Below are 20,734 nucleotides of genomic sequence, written 5' to 3' on the forward strand. Positions count from 1 at the left end.
CTGTAAGTAAGCTGTAAGGTACACCTGTTATATTTGGTGCAAGTGACAAATAAACTTGGATTTGATTGTTACTTTAATTTTATTTCTTACTTTAGTTTTTAGTAAATATTTTCTTAACTTTATTTCTTGAACTGCATTGTTGGTTAAGGGCTTGTAAGTAAGCATTTCACGGTAAGGTTGTATACCTGTTGTATTTATTTGGTTTATGTGACAAATACAATTTGATTTAAAACGGACGAGTCAGTGCCAAACGTAGCCGTATGTGGCATTTACCTGAGGAATAGGGTCAGAGCGCCCTCTAGTGATCGATTGGCCTTATTGGGCGGAGTCAATGCAGTATCTCCGCCCTCATATATATATATCGTTTATATCAAATGACGTATGCAGTACAGGGTAGCAACAGTTGCTTCGAGACCCCGTGCGCCATAGTGACTGTAGCCGTGGAGACAGTTACTTACCAACCGGCGCTACACTCAGCAGCAACTGGAACACAACGAGCAAGTGATTTGAGAGTGGAAAGAGAACACAGCCAGGGCAGAACTTATACAAAGCAAAGGTGACTATATCTTTACAGAGTTGAGACGATACATTTATTCTAATTTGGCATAACGATGCTGTGCTATTTAATGCATACCGCCATCAATCTCTTTCACACCCTACCTGCTACTTTCCCTTCGTCGCATTCACCCCAGGAATCTTATGTCAAGCATTAACGTTACGTAGACCGCCAGTTAGCTAAAGTCGTTTACTCCATCCAACGATTGCTTGTCAGTCATTTGCATACGTTTATCAGCAAGTGAACTGTCTTATTGAAAGCGATTTTAAGTTAAATTTGTCGTAATGTTGCCATTGTTATACACGGGTTTAAACATTGTGAGAGGTTGTGTGCAGCATGGAATGTTCCGTTTATTCGGCTATCATTTGCTTACTCTGGCCAAGTTTGCCAGCTACAGGTTGTAGCTAGTTAGCTAAAATGAGCTAACCTGGCTAACAAATTAGCTCATGACATGGGTGAAATGTTATCGTTACTTTTTACTTGTGGATGTGGCTTGTGACAACTTTCTGAAATGTTGTCTAACTCAGTTTAAACTAGCTAGCTCGATAACACATGGCATGCACGCCGAATTAGTTAACCTACCCAGAAGTCAAACTGTTTCACGCAGTTTAACCGATTGAGTTAACGTTAGCTACCCTGCTGGGCCAGCTAGCTAGCATTAGCCTACCTCAAATGCCTAGCCTAGTTATTCCAAATTAATTAGACGGACAATAATATTTTACCAACACCCATCTCCAAAATCTGCTTATTAACGTCGACACGTTCTCTGTCAACTCAGGATGAGACGCATCATATTGCTGTTAGATGATTTCTGCGCGTTAACTTAAGTTAGCTAACATGGATATATTATCTTGAAGCTCGCAGCTATAACACGTTACTCGTTCTATAGGCAAATGTGAACTTTTAAAACATTGAACAGTGGCGCGAGTTGATCTCCAATAACTCACTAACGTTAATACTCGTTATTTGCTATGTTTATTACCGATCCTGTTAAACAACAAGCGGAAAGCTCGTCAACTTGCTGGCTATATCAAATTCAGGGTGCCACTGTCGTGTGTCAATGTCGTGTTGGGGAGGGCGTGCGATGGTGGAGTAGTTTATTTAGCATGCTTTTAATAGGAGTCTGTAAGAACTGCTTTGGACGTCTGTAATTTGCCCGAGGCAAATATACTTTACAAAAATATAATCGCAACATGTAAAGTGCTGGTCCAATGTTTCATGAGCTGAAATAAAACATCCCAGAAATGTTTCATGAGCTGAAATAAAACATCCCAGAAATGTTTCATACACACAAGCTTATTTCTCTCAAATTTTGTGAACAAATTTGTTTCTGTACCTGTTTGTGAGCATTTCATCTTTGCCAAAATAATCCATCCATCTGACAGGTGTGGCATAGCAAGAAGCGGATTAAATGACATGATAATTACACAGGTGCATCTTGTGCTGGGGACAATAATAGGCTACTCTGAAATGTGCAGTTTTGTTACACAACACAGTGCCACGGATGTCTCAAGTTTTGAGGAAGTGTACTATTGGCATGCTGACTCCATGAATGATCACCAGACCTGTTGCCAGAGAATTGAATGTTAATTTCTCTACGGCAATTTGCCTCAAATGTAGTTTTAGAGAATTTGTCCAATCGGCCTCACAACTGCAGCCCAGGACCTCCACATCCAGCTTCTTCACCTGTGGGGGTGTTTGTGAGGAAGAGAATTTCATCACAAACTGTCAGAAACTGTATCAGCGGGATGGTTCGATTTTGCTGTATGTGAAACAAGTGTAGCGATACAACAGCTCTGCCAGGAGGTCTTGGGATGATGAGAGGAAGGCGCGGAACAGAAGATGGCGGAAACGAGGTTTTTGCCTGAAACTGCTAGTGAGTCAAATGAAGCTAATAGTACATAAAGTGCCTCTGTAACACACTCATCCTCAAAGGAAAATGAGAAGTGAGCTATGTTGGAATATAGGAAACCCAAACCCTGACTCCGGTGGAAAACGAGTCTAGTGGATCAATGCTACTTGGGAAATCCGTTTAACGTCTTCAGGAAAATCTGGAATGTGTTGGAAGAAAGTTTGGAATCTGTGAGAGTCACAAGAAGTGGTCTTATTTAGATTTCTTTGTGTCCTGCGGTGCTTGTGTTAAGACTCAAAAATATATCGGAGGGGGATGTTTCCTGCATAGCCTGGGATATTTGTAGCAGGGCACTACACAATTCTTGCCTAAATATCAATATTCCCCCTTTTCCACACCTTTTTTAAAAACATAATTACCAAAAAGATGTTACAGCCAGGTGGTGCTATGATAGTTATTCCTCCTTAGTGGACCTTTTCCATTTTGTTTTCTTTCTACCTTTGTGGGTAGTAAGTGAGTGCTTTAATATAGATGGTCCATGTGGAAATTGCCAGTCAAATATTTTAAACAATTCACTTGGGAAACAAATGGATTCATTATTGTACAATTCAGATGATTGTGGATCAGAATCGGCTTTATTTGTTAAGTACATTTACACCTTCAGAAATGTACTTGGTGATATGGTGCTGCTAGTGATAGACAACAGAGACAGAATGAGGACATCAGAGTTAAAACAAGGTTGATGCATTATATGGATCCCAAACTGTACCCCAGATTAATTTGTCTCAAAGGTCAGATGGACTTCAGGAGACATCGACTGTAACAGCTTGACTCCTTTTGTCTGATCTCAGTCCAATTTCTTTTATAGGTATAAGTCATCACCACGGTGATGTTACACCTGTTCAACAGAGGTAAGGCAGTTAATGAGTCCTATCCATGAGAGTGACACATTGTCCAGGTGTCAGTTCGCATTAGGTGTGTTGCACTATTGATTTCTTTTCAGAGCTGAGTGCTCATACCAGGGGCAACAGGTAGCCTAGTAGTTAAGACCATTGGGTCAGTGAACTCACTTTCCTAGACGGCTTTCAGACAGTTCTTTGTTAAACCAGTTTGCTGTAGCGGTACCAGTTAAGTGTTTGCGGCATGAACATTCACTCTTTTAATGAACTCTTTGGTTTCTGCTTATGTCATACACCATCACAGGTGCACTTCCACATACGATTAATCTCTGAAGGCAGAGAATGGATAGATTCATGTTTAGATGCATTTTTGATGGAGCCCAATACCCGTTTCCTTTCATGTGAAATGGGCTGTATATTTTTTGGAGGTTTATTTTCATTAGCCAGTCTGTGTATTTGAGACACACGTTGATGGTGACTTTGTTAACTCTGTTAATGGGTATTTGTTTTGGAGAACATTGGTAGCCACGTTCTCCACTGATTATAAAACAACGTTTTCCAATCCTAACTTTGCGTATAGAGTTGATTTTGAAGAAGTATTAAATCAGTTTTTGAAGGACTACTGCACTTGTTTTGGCAAAGTAGCCAAATTCTGAGAACCTAGCTTTGATTGGGCATACCTGCACTAGCTGCAAAGGAAATAAATGTCCCTGAAATGCCATGCAACGATAATCTGAGCACGCTGCTACTACGTTTACATTGCAACTTGAGATTTCAATTAAAATTTTATTTGTCACATGTGCCGAATACAACACCTAACAGTGAAGTGCTTACTTACAAGCCCTTAACCAACAATATACTTTTAAGAAAATGTCTACAAAAAAAGTAAGAAAAACAAATAATTAAAGAGCAGCAATTAATAACAATTCCGGGGCTGTATACAGGGAGTCCCAGTACAGAGTCTGTGTCGGGGCACCGGTGTCAAGGTAATTGAGGTATGTACGTGTAGGTAGAGTTATTTAGTGACTATGCATAGATAATAACGGATAGTAGCAGCAGCGTTCCGAAGGGGGCAATGCAAATAGTCTGGGGAGTAATTTGATTAGCTGTTCTGGAGTCTTTTGGCTTGGGCGTAGAAGCTATTTAGGAGCCACTTGGACCTAGACTTGGCGCTCCGTTACCACTTGCCTTGCGGTAGCAGAGAGAACAGTCTATGACTAGGGTGGCTGCAGTCTTTGACAATTTTTAGGGCCTTCCTCTTCCCTGGTATAGAGGTCCTGGATGGCACGAAGCTTGGCCCCGGTGATGTACTGGGCTGTATGTACTAGAGGTCGACTGATTAATCGGAATGGCTGATTAATTAGCGTCGATTACAATCGGAAGTCGGTATTTTTGGACACCGATTTGTTTTTTTATTAATTAAATCTTTATTTAGGCAAGTCAGTTAAAACACATTCTTACTTTCAATGACGGCCTAGGAACGATGGGTTAACTGCCTCGTTCAGGGGCAGAACGACAGATTTTCACCTTGTCAGCTCGGGGGATCCAATCTTGCAACCTTACAGTTAACTAGTCCAACGCAATAACGATCTGCCTCTTGTTGCTATCCCCAAAGAGATTGCCTGTTACGCGAATGCAGTAAGCCAAGGTAAGTTGCTAGCATCTTATCTTATAAAAAAACAATCAATCAATCATAATCACTAGCTACACATGGTTGATATTACTAGATATTATCTAGCGTGTCATGCGTTGCGTACAATCTGACTCAGCATACACGTATCTGACTGAGCGGTGTTAGGCAGAAGCAGGCACGTAAACATTCATTCAAACAGCACTTTTGTGCGTTTTGCCAGCAGCTCTTTGTTGTGCGTCAAGCATTGTGCTGTTTATAATTTCAAGCATATCAACATATTGCACTTTTGCTTTCTTCTCTAACACTTTTGTTTTTGCATTATTTAAACTGAATTGAACATGTTTATTTATTTGAGGCTAAATAGATTTTTATTGATGTATTATATTAAGTTCAAATAAGTGTTCATTCAGTATTGTTGTAATTGTCATTATAACAAATCTAAAAATCGGCCGATTTTAATCGGTATCGGCTTTTTTGGTCCTCCAAGTATTATTATCAACAAATCATAATCGGTCGACTTCTAGTATGTACTACCTTGCGGTTGGAGGCCGAGCAGTTGCCATACCAGGCAGTATGCAACCCGTCAGGATGCGCTCGATGGTGCAGCTGTAGAACCTTTTTGAGGATCTGAGGACCCATGCGATATCTTTTTACTTTCCTGAGGGGGAATAGGATTTTGTCGTTCCCTCTTCACGACTGTCTTGGTGTGCTTGGACCATGTTAGTTTGTTGGTGATGTGAGAATTTGAAGCTCTCAACCTGCTCCACTACAGGCCTGTCGATGAGAATGGGAGTGTGCTCGGTTTTCCTTTTCCTGTAGTCCACAATCATCTCCTTTGTCTTGATCATGTTGGGAGAGGTTGTTGTCCTTGCACCACACGGTCAGGTCTCTGACCTCCTCCCTATAGGCTGTCTCATCGTTGTCGGTGATCAGGCCTACCACTGTTGTCATCTGCAAACTTAATGATGGTGTTGGAGTCGTACCTGGCTGTGCAGTCATGTGTGAACAGGAAGTACAGGAGGGGACTGAGCACACACCCCTGAGGTGTGTTGTTACCTACCCTTACCACCTGGGAGCGGCCCGTCAGGAAGTCCAGGATCCAGTTGCAGAGGGAGGTGTTTAGTACCAGGGTCCCTAGCTTAGTGATGAGCTTTGAGGGCACTATGGTGTCGAACGCTGAGCTGTAGTCAATGAACAGCATTCTCATGTAAGTGTTCCTTTTGTCCAGGTGGAAAAGGGCAGTATGAAGTGCAATAGAGATGGCATGATCTGTTGGTGTGGTATGCAAATTCGAGTGGGTCTAGGGTTTCTGGTATAATGGTGTTGTGAGCCATGATCAGCCTTTCAAAGCATTTCATGGCTACAGACATGAGTGCTATGGGTATAAATACACCCAAAGTCATGGAAAGAGAGGGGGGGGGGGTGTGTGTAACGTGTTTATACTGTTAAGTCAAGTGTTTTTAAATGGGTTATTTTTATCTCCCTGGATGTGTCGGGCATGCATAGTTTTGGCTTGCAGAGGCAGGTCAGGAGGAAAAGGTGCTCAATAGAGGAGAGTGTGAGACAGCATAGAAAGCAGCTGGTACTGCCTAGTTAAAACCCATTCTGAGGTTTTATACTCTTTTGTATTTTGGGAAGTGGTTGTCTGTCTTGTACTCTTAACGAATGAGCAAAATAAATTGGTGCTTCAGGTGAAAGAATAAATGTTTTTTGAGTTAACCTTGTAACTTTCGACACTTTTTTATTTTGCTTTGCCTGCCTGATATCTGTCTGCTCTCACTACAGTATGTGTACACCAAACATACATTGACATGTGCTCTACACGGCAGAGCCTACACTCATGTATACTGAAGTACAGTTAACTAGTGGTTTTGTTATTGACACAGCCTGGGATCATGGTCATGCTTCAGTGTCTCCCAGCGATGGATACCACGGTCATCTGTGATTCACTGCTGCCGCCTGTAGTCCAGGTTTAGTCCTGTCTGTACTCCTCACATGGACCCTGTTGTGAGCAGTGTCCACATTAACCCTATACCATGTTGAGGTTTTAATGGATTTGTCTCTGGTACAGTGCAGCTCTTAAATGGACAGCTGCAGTTGTCCCTGGGTGGGGAGGGGGTTGACCCGAGATGGGTCGTGTGTGTGTTCATGCTGTATTTAGCTTATCTGGATGAGGCCCAACCCCGAGGAGAGGCTCTCAGCCCAATACCCGGCCAATGGCTGCCCGATCAGTTATTGAGAGTAGTCCTGCACAAACCGTAACGGACTGCTTGATAGAAGCACTTCTGTGTGTCGCAAATTCAAAATGTTAGCTCAAACTGAATATTATCAAAGGATTGATATCGTGACAGAGTAATCTCTATTGTGGGCAATGGCTCACTGCCGGTGATTGAGTTCTGGCAAATGCAATGTGTGTTGCTGATGGCCCATTATTATCAGCTTTTGTATTGTCTTGGTAGCTTTGATTCATATCTTGTTTTAAAAGGAAATAGTTTGCACTAGCAGGCAGTGTGCCTAATATATGTAGATGTCATGACTTTACAGATATGGTGTTGAGATCCAAATTGGGTTGTGTGCTTACTGAACCATCTGGTCTCTGTACATTTGATTATTTGACATGAATTCAGATTTTAATGAGATGCACCAAAACTCCAGTCAAGTCTCATGAATTCACTGAACAGAGCTGAGGCACAGAGAATATGATGAATACCTTTGGATAGTTGTTAATGTGTGTAGGCCTACATGGAAAATATTGGTGTGGTGGTTTTCTACTTTTTTTTAAGTGGCAGTACTGGGGTTAAGTTTTTCCTTTCAGTTTACAGATGACACTTGTACAAAATCAACGAACGAGAGGGATATTATTTAGTCCCAAGTGTCAATGTACAGAAAAAATGTGTTTTGTCTTGCAGACAGTGAGTTGGCCTACACAGGCAGTGCAGTTTGTAAATCACACAGTAGGATTTTATCGCCAAGCTACTGAGAAACTGTCCCACCAGGTACAAAACTTACCCATGATTGGCTCTCGGTAGCAACATGTTAAAACTTGTTGTGAAATGAAATGCTATTCAGTGTCTCTCTCTGTCACCAGGGGCATTCTTTACATTCCACTTGGTTTGTATCGTAGCTACACAACTGCTAATTAAATTTCCTGCCACAAACAGCAGACCGTGTTCTGACATTTGCATCACAATGATGGCTCCTTCTTTCAGCTATTCAACCAGGGACAGTAGACCTCCCCCAACTTCTCCCCACTTTCTCTCTGGTTATTTACCTTTGTGGGATTTTCCTTAGTTAAAATCCATTTTTGAAATGTGGGTGTTTTAAAAAATTTCAAGCTAAAGCAACAAGTGTGAAAACTTGCTTCAAAATAATGACGATGTCCTGTGAGTCATTGGGAAGAAATGTTCTTGTGAGCAGGCTACTTACTGCTTCTTTGCAGTCTGCATTTGTCTGTAGGGCTGCACTTCAGAAGCCCTTTTTAATGAGCTGATTTGACAGGGAACAGGGGCAGAGGAGGCTCGCATGCCTCTCAGGTGGAAGGCTTCCTGGGCTCCGGGTAGAAAGCACTCATCAAAGACTATTCTCACTATGAGATATTCTTTAGAGTTTTTGAGAAAATACCCTTGGCTAGATATTTTACTGTAATGTCTCCTGCACCTTGTTCTAAAGGGTTGTAACATAAATTATTTTTCAATCATTTAATTCTGAACTGCAAAATAACGTTCTGAACCGGTTCGAACCAAAGGAAAAAAGTACAGCTTTATGTTGTTCCTTTTTAAACCTCAATGTTTTTTGTACATGTAGCTCGACAATAAATTACTTCACCAATCAGTGCAAATAGAGCAGCTTGCAATGGAGCGGGCAAGCAAGCTTTGATGGACAGACAAGTGTGATATTTTATAATAACCATAACTAGCATTGAAAGTTTATACATTTTTCTAAAAAAAATCGATCCCTAATTTCTGACTCATGCTTGTAACGTTAGCAGGGGGGGTCTGAACAAATTCCTTTAACATAATTAAATGGTTTTCATGCTTTTAATATAATGGTTCTGTTCTGCAACAGTTTTCGGTTCTGTTCCCTGAACCAGTTCCAACCTCTGCTTTTCGGCCTACATAGCAATCTAGCCATGGTTCAGCTATTTGACTGACATTAGCATTCAGCTAACTAACTTAGCTAGTAGTATGTGAGGAGAATGCAGATAATTTGTTTAGTTATCTAGCTCTGCATAATATGAATGATAAAATGACTGTACTTGTTATATTTGTCTGAAGGGGGAAAGGTACATTTTAATTTAAGAAAATGTTGTTAGCTAGCTAGCTATAGTAGTAGCTGTGTCACCATGTCTGTGTTATTGTATTGTGGGGGGGGTGTGACGACATGTTTCTGGGGGATGACATGTTTACTGTTGCCTTGTTCAAGAGTAAAAGGATTTTGTTATATCAAGAGGGAACATTTGCTCACATAGTTGAATAGGTTGCATGTTTACTGTCTAGAGGCTACTGTGATATTTAAGGCACATTTGTGCTTTGGAGCTAGTACATTGACAAGCCCCCGAACCCTCTCTCGGCATGTGACATTCCATTGCTAATGTAAATAGCTATGTTTATGTACATATTATGTAAATTGATATTTAGTTGCTTCAACTCTTCAGTCTGAATCAACCCAAATTGTCATTCAGACAAATTGCCACATTTCCTTCCTCTGACTACATCAACCATTTTTCAAATATTATTTACCAATATCAGGTTGTCATGGCGATGTAGTAACAACAGAGATGTTTCTCTATTCAGAAAATGTCCTGACTGGCTTGGGCTTTCTTCTAACCTGATGTTAATAATCACGTTTGAACAGGCTCCAGACACACAGATTCAACGCCCACATGCTCACACTGAGTCCTTGTACAAATGATGACACACCCTTTGTACCTGACTAAAACAGCCCGTAAATAACTGCCGGGATAGTATTTGGCAACTTAGCACTCACAGAGATTGTCACCTTATGATGTTGTGTTGTAAGGATATATAAAAACTGGTCGAGTCACAGCCGTCTGATAGATGTCCTCATACCAACCATTGCATGAGAAACCGTTTGTACGTTTAATGGGAAACAGTTTACTGGGTGACTCATTGGTTTGTTTTATTGTAGTGCTTGTGAATGCATTTGCTCAATTGCTGTGTGTCATTGTCTGTGTGGAGTGAATCCACTGGTAAGGAAATTGAGGTAACCTGCTACTTGATTTCAGAGACAAGGGTGCTAGCTGAAGGCACTACCTCTGCCAGCTACGGAGGTCATCTCAGCTATCTCCCTGGAAAAAATAATCCACAGCTGAAAAGAGATCTGAAATGCACTTTGTCTGACTGCTCTCAGCCCTTCTTCTACGGGCAGGTACTGCTTGTACGTCTTGGAACGTGAAATTATAATATGCACATCTGGAAAGGAAGCTAATGTGGGTTTATATTTAGATATTCCTGGGATATGATTATGAAAAGTCATAGTCCATGGTGTTCCGTGATAGTGTTGGAAAACAGCAGAGGCAATGAATTTCACTGAGCCTGATGTTCATTAGGAGTGGTTGGAAATCAGCTGTAAACTCTTGAATTAAATCTGGTCTTAAATCATAGCTGCAAGATTAGTCAACCTACCTCCATGGATATGGCTTAGGTTTTAGGACCAGGTTTAGGTTTTAGGACCAGGTTAACATGAAGTGCTTTCCATGACGTAGGGCTGGCTGGTATACAGTATTTAACGATATGCCAGTATTAATGCACAGACCGGTTTGGGATTTTACTTCACCTTCTATAACGGTATTTACATTTGAGTAATTTAGCAGAAGCTCTTATCCAGAGATACTTACTGTGGTGAGTCTGTACATTTTTCATACTTTTGAATGTTATGTTTGTTAAACGTGATACGCCGTGTGTAACGTCCATTTAAAAAATTGTTTTTTTACTTTGCTACTTGAGTCATCTCTCTCTCTCTCCATGCCGCTTTCCACACAGACCTATTCCCACCCCCTGTTTCTCAAGGAGCGCTTTTGTTCCTATGATCAAGAGACATTTGTGTTCAGTCTGCATGGTCAATGCAACAATGCAATGTTGATGCTGTTTTTACCTTGCTGCTTAATATAAATCCACTAGTGTTCTATTTAAGTGATAATGCCAGATAAGCCGGTGTTTGGAGGATATATTGGCATGGGTGTTATTCCCGAGACGACGTCGAGGGCTGGCAAACTGTGCCAATATATCCTCCATACACCGGCTTCTCTGGCATTATCACTTATATAAAATGGTTTACAAACATATTCAATTAATGATTGACATATTTTCGTAAATGTTTTGATTTAATTTCTTCATACTATTTCATCCTTCCACAAGATATAGTCCCGACACACATCTAGGGCTGCTATCCAAGCCGGCTTGTCATTAGTTTTGTTGCTAGAGACTTTTTGTGCTGTATCCTATCCCAGTCGTTCGTTCTAAATGTTCCATTGCCACATTGGCTGGCAACATTCTTATCGCTTGCTAGCTAGCTAACCTACAGCTACTGTTGTTTTTTGGCGTTACTGTATTTGTTTATGCTGTTTTCTAGTTACTTTTATTTCCAAAACAATTAGCTAATGAGGCGCGATTTCACCTGGCATAGAAAATGTGCTCACTCATCAGGACACTGTTGTTCAGAGGAGCTGACCAACAACACAGCTAACACAATCACTTCAAACTGAAGCTGGAAAGACTGCAAACTATGATATGATGCCAGCTGATTCATGATTTTTGACTGGCTGAGAAACGCTGCCTGTCTGTCTCGTCACGTTCATTACTATGGGACAGCTGGAGATCGAATTTGAAAATTGAAACAATGTTGCGAATGTCTGAGAGACAGATGGCAAGGTTTATACAAATCTCTGCTGTTAAACTAAATATTAGTCAAAAGAAATGCGAGAATGTCTAGATGCTTTTTATAGTGGAGATTTTATAATTTGTCTGGCTGGGCTGAGACAGTGGATTGCGCAGTCAGACGGAACAGAGTAAATAGGCATTTTATCATCATAGATTTAGCCGGTGGTAACTTGTAGAATAGACAATGGCTACAACTAGCTATACAGCCTGATAATACCAGTGATGGTATAGACCTACTGTTGCACAAAAATTAAGCATGTATCTTCTAAATCAGAGGGATACACGAAGAAAGAGTATTTCAACATTCAATTCAGTCAAAGATTAAAGGGTCCCCCTAGGGACTTGTCAAGTTCCTACCCTATCACAATAACTGCTCCCTTCATTTGTTGTCAAACACTGTATTTTAGTGCCCACTATTTATATTCTTTCGATTTCCATGATTCCAACAGTTCACCAAGTATTTCCTTCTAATTCGCACGTCAAATTGTAATTGCAACATTTGTTTAAAAATAAGGCCTAGATTGTTTGCCCATATCTTGCAGACCTTTGTGGAAGAGTGGAAATTATCTCAAATGAGTGCAGGAAATGCACAAATGTATGGAAAAATGCTGAAACGTTTATAAAAAAATACAAAAAGTTGAATTGAACAGTCTAAAACAATAAGAATGGAGAAAAAGTTGCCACCCTAGGGTCATGCACTACCCATAAAGCACATTTGTAACTCTTGTCAAAAACATAATCCCTTCATCTGATAAATACTGTCATATGATATTTTGGCCATATCGCCCTGCCCTATCAAGTAGTTGAAAGCACAATATTGGAGGCGAGTCCTGAAATAGTTCCTCCTACAGTTTAGGGCAGTGTTCTCCAACTGATGGCCAGCTGGCTAAATTTGGCCTGTGTATGGTTTTATTTGGCCCCCCATGTTATCTGAGCAAATAAAATATGCGTGTGATTTAGATTTTTGGACATCTGTTTCCAAGTATTCACATGCACAATAGACACTATTTCGTAGACAAACGTAGGCAAGGTTTGATATGTTGTTTTTGTCAAATATTATATCTGTTTGGGATTCTTGTGGTCAATTTGCAGTTGATTAAGTATTTGTCATTTTGTGCTGGCAACCAGCCCACGGATGAATCTAGATGATCATCCCTGGTTTAGGGAAAGTCTGGACTTAAGCTAAACCTCATGAGCCTTAGCCCACTCTATGTTCTTAGTCATGGATTGTTTTGATTAAATGTGATCCATCTATGATGATACCATGCAAAAGGTCATGTTTTTCTTTGCATTATCAAAGGGAAGGCTGCTCAGCTAGTGTAGTAAGAAATCAGAGGAAGATTTCTAACGAAAGCACATGTAATGTGGAGAATATTTCTCATGACAGAGTAGCTATAGTTGAGTTTCTTTTGCCAGTATGGTCTTTGCATCATTCTGTGTACGATTCTTTTAAGTTGCTGTTTTGGCTTCGTCTTTTTAGACACTCAAATGGAAACGAGTCTATTCTGAAATACTTGAAAAGAGGTGTCTACAATGCACACTTTATCCATTTACTAGTTCAGTCATACTGGCTAGGTTATGTCTTGGAAAGAGTCTACATTTGTCAAATTCTAAATGGTAATTTAAGGCAACATAAGAGCTACAAAGCATTGTTTGCATTATGTTAATTATTATAGGAGTGCCTTATGTTGTGGTTTCATCTGATGCCCACAATAGGCTGGTGTACAGTGCATTCGGCAAGTATTCATACCCCTGGACTTTTCCCACATTTTTGTTACATTTTAGAAAAAATGTAATACATTACAGCCTTATTTTCCCCTCATCAATCTACACACACTACCCTGTAATGACAAAGCACAAACAGGTTTTTAGAAATGCTTGTTTGCTAATTTATAAAAAATAAAAATCACATTTACATAATTATTCAGACCCTTTACTCAGAACCTTTTGGTAGAAATTTTGAAGCTCCCTTGGTCGCAATTACAGCCCCGAGTCTTCTTGGGTGTTACGCTACAAGCTTGGCACACCTGCATTAGGGGAGTTTCTCCCATTCTTCTCTGTAGATCCTCTCAAGCTTTGTCAGGTTGGATGGGGAGTGTAGCTGCGCAGCTATTTTCAGGTCTCTCCAGAGATGTTTGATAGGCCTCTGGCTGGGCCACTCAAGGACATTGTGACAGGTTCCGAAGAAACTCCTTCATTGTCTTGTCTGTGTGCGTCAGGCCGTTGTCCTTTTTTTTGAAGGTGAACCTTCGCCCCAGTCTGAAGTCCTGAGCTCTCTGGAGCAGGTTTTCATCAAGCATCTCTCTCTGTACTTTGCTCTGTTCATCTTTCCCTATCCTGAATAGTCTCCCAGTCACTGCCGCTGAAAAACATCCCCATAGCATGATGCTACCACCAGCATGCTTCACCATAGGGATGGGTGCCAGCTTTCCTCCAGAGGTGATGCTTGGCATTCAGGCCAAAGAGTTCATCAGACCAGAGAATCTTGTTTAGGTGCCTTTTGGCAAACTCCAAGCGGCCTGTAATGTATGTGCCTTTTTACTGAGGAGTGGCTTCAGTCTGGCCACTCTACCATAAAGGCCTGGTTGGTGGAGTGCTGCAGCGATGGTTGTCCTTATGGAAGGTTCTCCCATCTCCACAGAGGAGCTCTGTCAGTGACTATCAGGTTCTTGGTCCCCTCCCTGACCAAATCCCTTCTCCCCCGTACTGCTCAGTTTGGCCTGGTGGCCAGCTCTAGGAATAGTCTTGGTGGTTACAAACTTCTTCCATTTAAGAATGATGGAGGCCACTGTGTTCTTGGGGACCTTCAATGCTGCAGAAATGTTTTGGTACCCTTCCCCTGATCTGTGCCTCGACACAATCCTGTCTCGGAGCTCTACGGACAATTCCTTCACCTCATGGCTTGGTTTTTGTTCTGACATGCACTGTCAACTGTGGGACCTTATATAGACAGGTGTGTGCCTTTCCAAATCATGTCCAATCAATTGAACTTACCCCAATCAAGTTGTAGAAACATCTCAAGGATGATCAATGGAAACACCTGAGCTCCATTTTGAGTCTCTTATGTAAATAAGGTATGTTTTATTTTTAATACACTTGCAAAAAATTCTAAACCTGTTTTTGCTTTGTCATTACGGGGTATTGTGTATAGGTTGCTGAGGAATTTGTTCTATTTAATTTTAGAATAAAGCTTTAACGTAACAATGTGGAATAAGTCAAGGGGTCTGAATACTTTTCGGAGGCACTGGATTTGTCTGTGCTGATAATGGCACCAACTCCATGGCATGAAATTATTTTTTTGTTGAACATTGTAAATGATTGAATTATTATTATTTTTTGCAGACATTGACTTGGTAAATATGCATTGATGAGCGTCACTTAGGGAAGTTTAATTGGTTTTTGTCTATGCTATATGCGTTTGTCTAGCCTATATAAAACTGTCTCAATTCTAGCTGCCAGGTGGGAACAGGTGTCTTTTTTTGTTCATTTTAGAAAGTTTTTCTATCTCGATGGGCTACAAGGTGGCATGAAAACAAAGACCTGGTGTTCCCTCAACTCATCACCCCTGCTGGGAAAAACAGGAGATAAATTTTCATTAACGAGAGAGACACCCACATGCAACAGATTAGTTCCTCCCTGCTCTTCTGGTTTGTTTTCCAGCAGGTTGACTTCTCTGAACTGTACTTTCTTATTCTCTAATTCAGTATTATTCATTTTAGGGGTGGATGTAAAGGGGGATGGGAGGTGGTGGAAATCTGGAAAGGGTTACAGAGGTGGGGGTGGTTGGGGGAGGTGTGGGTGAACAGTCTCTATGGCAACCATTTCATAATTCTTGGTCTGTCATGCCTGCGCTCCACGTTATGACGGATGGTGTTGACGGGCTGTGGGCTGTAGTGGTGACCAGAGGTGGAATCTGGGAAAGAGTGGATCCGTGGCTGGTTTAGCGGCCCCTCTCCTCTGTTAGCTGTCCAGGTCCCCTCTCCCTCCAGCCTCACCATCTACAGACCCCAATAGCTGCTTTGATTGGATTAGCAATGAATTAATGAGACAGGCTTGAGCAGCCTATGTCGTGGAAATCTCTTATCATATCTTAATTCTCTTTTTTGTGTGAGTGCAGCGCCTGTGTGCTATCGTTATGGGTTTTTTAATAGAATCAAAAAGGCGCCAACCTGGGTTTCTTACAATGGGGATGGCTATTGGATTGGTTACCCAATAAAGATTACATTGATTGAACTCTCTTCAGAGTAGAAATGCATGTATGGAAAGCCTGTTCCTTCTCTAAGTATATTTATATGTTATATAACTGAACGAATAGGCTAGGGATCGGGGGTGGGTGTGGGGGCAGGATATGGTGAACAGAGGACTCTTGGAAAAAACAGTGCATAGACACAGGGCTAGCTGGCAATACAAGCAGTAGTGTACAAATGTCCCCCATAAACAGGACTTTAATGGCATCAAGTGTCTGTGTTATTGCCTGGTTGTTTCAACTTCCGATGTACACTAAAAGCCTCCGGAGTCGGACTAGTCTGCTCTCTTCTCCAAGGTGCTCATGTCTCCTTTCTGCTGCATGGATTAGGAAAGTTAGAAGTCATTTGTGCTTGTTTTTCAAAGTAATTGTTATTGAAGTGTAGAGGTGTAAACCAAGTTTAGAGGATTGGCTGTTGCCATTCTGTTGACTTAAACATTCCTCCTTTATTTGACCACTGAGTGCATAAAAACACTACATTCTGCCTTCAGTCAAGTTGAAACCAGCATGGAGTTAACATTTTTATATAATCTTTCCTCTGCATGGTATTGGAATTAGCCTGCCCTCTGTCTTCCCCCTAGTGTCTGAATTAATAGCTTATGTATTTATTGTTGTAAGTTTCTGCTTAGTGTGAGAGAGGGATCAGTTGGGGGATGGCATTGTTTGGTTTGGGAAGTATTCGGTTGGTTGCATAGCAACAGGCTCCTGGAAACGGGAGTGGACGGTGTTGCCACGAGCAACCGTTGTTGCTCTGCAAACAATGTGGGCCAGTGCAAACAAGAGCCAAGACTGGGCTCCTGTTTTTAATTGAACATCTGTATGTGTTTTTCTCTGAGTGCTGTTTTAAGTTAGATTTGTCAGTGACAGATGTTTAAATCTTGTCCAGATTTTCATACCAAATAGCAGGTATGACTTTATAGAACTGCACGTTTAATTTTAGACTAAAATGGTGAAGTTCTTCATTTTTCCCTCACAACTTGGTTGACTCTTTAACAGAGGGAAATTGGTCCACTCACACAATTGTCTTAATTGCTCATTTGTGATTTGCTTGAGTGAAAACCAGCTCCTTTTGTAGGGGTTTGTGTGTGAAGTTGTCTTGGGGCCGCGAGGAGAGAGGCTGTTTTAAAGTGCAGCCCGTTTATCGTTGGGTTCTACAGTGGTGTGCTGGGGCTCCTGCTGTGTTCCGCCTTTGTGCCGCTCATAGCAGCTGGTGGGGAATTTGTGTGGCTTTTAACCTTTACTTGGGGCTCAGATCATATTGGCTGCCTGCCTGCCTGCACTTTCTCCCTTCTCCAGTCCAACGCATGGCGCACTTCACCACTCCTACCAAAGCTCCCATTTAATTGAGCTTTATGCATGAAAACCTAAAGGACAAAGCCTAGGTTTATGAGCCGCTCCCTTCATTGCATAATATCCGTGCTAAGGAAAGTCCAAAGATAACTGCAGGGATTCTTACCAGTGTATTTATAACTCAACTGACACCCCACAAACAAATTATTTCCTTTTAAAACATCTGACCGCTGGAGCTTTAAATACAAATGTTTTCCTTTTTAAATCAATACTGCTATTTGCTTTGCCACAAGGAACAACGCAAGAAATAGACAAAGGAGGATGGTCCTTCTCTAGGGTCTACTCTGGGCCCTTACAGAATGGTGTTCAGTTAGCCTCTGACAAATACTTGTGCAGCCCCCTCTGGTCCATCTCATGTGACGGTTGTTTGTGACTGTTTAGAGAGGTTACACCGAGATGGATTTGGCTTTGTCGTCTCAAACAGCTTTTATATTGAGTGAGTCCCTATTTGATCAATGGTTAGACAACGATTGACACATGCCAGCCTAAAGTGATTGAAGAATTTCAACATTAGCTCCACCATTGAGGCTATTACTCATCTAGACAGCCGATCCTCTTGTGTGGAAAATGTCAGTGGCAAACCCAGCTCTGGTAGTCCATGCCTATGATTGTGAAATGTTATTTTTCACAACAATGCTTCACCATTTTGTTTGATTAGCTTATGTATGGTGTTGCTCACAATTTGCTTTCATGGCCTAATGTTTAACTTGGTGTACAGCTCTAAAGCAATTTTCCACCATAATTACAAGCAATCTGCAGTTTACATTCACTCACTGTTGAACGCTATTAGAACGAGTCTCTTGTGTCAAATGGATTTGTAAGAAATACTGGCATTTAAAGTGCTGGGGGTGTTTGTGCAGAGGAAGAACTGAACAGCACCTGTTGCCCACCCACTATTTTGATTTAAATGATGATTAATGACTGTCTAATCACAGTATTAAAAGCAGCCTGTTAATGAAGACTGTAAGCTAGTCATGCAAGCAAGCAAGCAGTGTTACTGTTTACATATGAGCTTTGATTATGGTAGATATGATAAAGCTTTGTATTTTCCTGTGTATTGAAGGGGCTTTTACTGCTGTAATTGTATATGTAGGGAGTGTTTTAAAAGTTTAAATGATTTTCCTTATTCAGCCTGTCTGCCTGGTATGGTGTCCTTGTTTTAAAGTGGCACTGACAGTGTTTTAACTACATTGCAGATATGAAACGCATGTCAGTCAAAAATACCAAATTCCTAGTATATGCTACAAAACCAGCATTTATAAGAGGTTTTAAAAATAGGTTATTGTTTGCAGAGTAGATGGATGCAGTTCAATGCATGAATAATATAATTCACCAATACATTTCTTGATAGTACAAAAACTATTGCTATCGGTTTAATTCATAGCTGGCTGGGTACATTGTTTACATCCTCCACCCTTTTGGGATGCACTGTTTCAGTTTTACATTCATCCATTTGTTAATATTTTTAACAAATGGATGAATGTAACTAAGGTTGGAAATGTCAATATAATCAAATTAGCAAGGTCAATATAATCAAATTAGCAAGGTCAATATAATCAAATTAGCAAGGGCAATGATCACAAGTCTGTAATAATGTGGCTAATAGGCTAGCATATCAATTTATGTAGGTAGTATTTAGCTAGCTAAAAACAGAGCCTAATGCTAGCTAACTGCTGCCATGTCATTGGAGCAGTGGGTGAGTGACCAACTTTTTTCCCCCGCATATTGTTTTTTGGTGGCTAGAGATGCAGGTGTCATTTGGTTAGTTAGCTAGCTAGGATAGCGCTTCACATTTATTGCCATCTAGTTAGCTATGCTGAACTTTAACGACTGTTATCCAGTTAGCATATCTCTTGCGTTTTGTAAATTCACTCAAGACTGTCTACTCTAAATAACTGATGAATTTATGAACGTGCAACACTCGCTGAATATGACCGGTGACAGTTAACGTTGGCAAAACGAGTAATTACATTGTTGCCAGCAGCACAGTTGGTCACTAACGCTCTTAACGTTAATGACTACATAATGTAAACCGCCTAACCAGCTTTGCTAGGGCATGTAAAATGGTCAGAGTGAGGTGTTCTCTCATTTGTCTGGAAGTAGCTAGCCAACTTTAACCAGTTCGCTTGGGGATTGACTGCCGTTGTGAGGAACGCTCAGATTAACCTTACTTCTCGCCCAGAGCATCCACTCTCTATAGTGCAGTGATCGCTCTGAAATTTTGAACGACCCAGAGTGCACTTTGAACGCATCCTTTAGTTGTCAATCAAATGTATTTGGCGTCAATCAAATGAGCGGGCAGGCAAGTTCCCATTCAGTTGTCAACTTGGGTTGGGACAAGCCTGCATTGGCAGGCAAGCTGCAGAAGAATGAGCAGGCTACTAATTCCCCACTGTTTATCCGTGCAATTTTGATGGCCAATTTAGCTTAAAAGGTTTGAGTGTTTATCTAATGTTCGCTGGTTAGATTTTTAGCTCATCTCGTTCTAGCTAGCATTAGTTGTTAATCTTGTTGTTGTGCGTAAATGACTGTGAGCGCCTACCTTTCCATGTTTTTTGTGTTTCTTTAACAAGCATTTCACTACACATGGTTAGCAGATGTTAATGCAAATGTATGTGACCAATAACTTGGTCAATAAAATTTCCCAAATGTAAGAGGACTCCTGTGGTTTTCAGAAATCTATTTATTTTGTGGCTTTGGCGAATGTGTTCTAATGATCTGAGTTTGTGCTGTTGCTACTAACTGTTAATATACAGTCTAGTTCAAAGTGAATGATGGCAGGCCTGTGTGGTAAATGGTTTATTTGTTTTGTAGCTCTAATTGGCTCTGGCACAGCGGTCTGCTTAGACTCCGGTCTTGGACGAGACAAATGTTTTTATTAGGTTGTATTTACTACAGTGTTTATTAATTGTCCAAACACGCCATAGCATTTTCACAAATGCCTTACTCTACGTCGTTCCCAAACATTCTTTGAATTTATGAAAATGTGAAAATGTGAAAATTACCATATCTAAGTGTTCTCATGTCAGAAAATGTCATTTTTCCTGGGGGTGTTTATGAACAGATTTTTACTAAGATTTCATGTTGCTTAAACACTGGCAGTTCCAATTTTAAGTCTGCTCCTCCTGGCAACTGATTGACCTGAGGATGAATAAGTAATGGAAGTGGCATGTCTGAGGAGCGATTTCAGTGGCAACAGAAATGTATTTAAATTTGATTTCAGTTCCAATTGTGATAGAATTTAATATTTTAATTTGTAAATAATGAATTAAATATATGAATTAAAATGTAATCTATTT

General features: G+C 40.8%; 1 protein-coding gene across 4 annotated transcripts in view; it reads left to right on the top strand.

Annotated features, from left to right (window-relative positions):
* The first annotated feature begins 395 nt into the window (after nt 1-395).
* Nucleotides 396-20,734, top strand: part of rfx2 (regulatory factor X, 2 (influences HLA class II expression)) — a 65,599-nt gene continuing 45,260 nt past the window's right edge. The window contains exons 1-2 of one of the 4 annotated variants that reach the window (XM_046300942.1): nt 396-556; nt 3,277-3,319. Coding sequence is in view for 2 of the 4 variants with exons in the window: in XM_046300943.1 (XP_046156899.1) it covers nt 9,998-10,033 (36 nt within the window). In the remaining 2 variants the exon portion in view is untranslated. Of the gene's footprint in view, nt 557-3,276; nt 3,320-9,938; nt 10,034-20,734 lie in introns of those variants that run through there. The other 3 variants (XM_046300941.1, XM_046300943.1, XM_046300940.1) reach the window with 3 other exon arrangements.

This window comes from Oncorhynchus gorbuscha, linkage group LG15 (assembly GCF_021184085.1).
Source record: "Oncorhynchus gorbuscha isolate QuinsamMale2020 ecotype Even-year linkage group LG15, OgorEven_v1.0, whole genome shotgun sequence".
In the NCBI taxonomy this organism is placed as follows: Eukaryota; Metazoa; Chordata; class Actinopteri; order Salmoniformes; family Salmonidae; genus Oncorhynchus; species Oncorhynchus gorbuscha.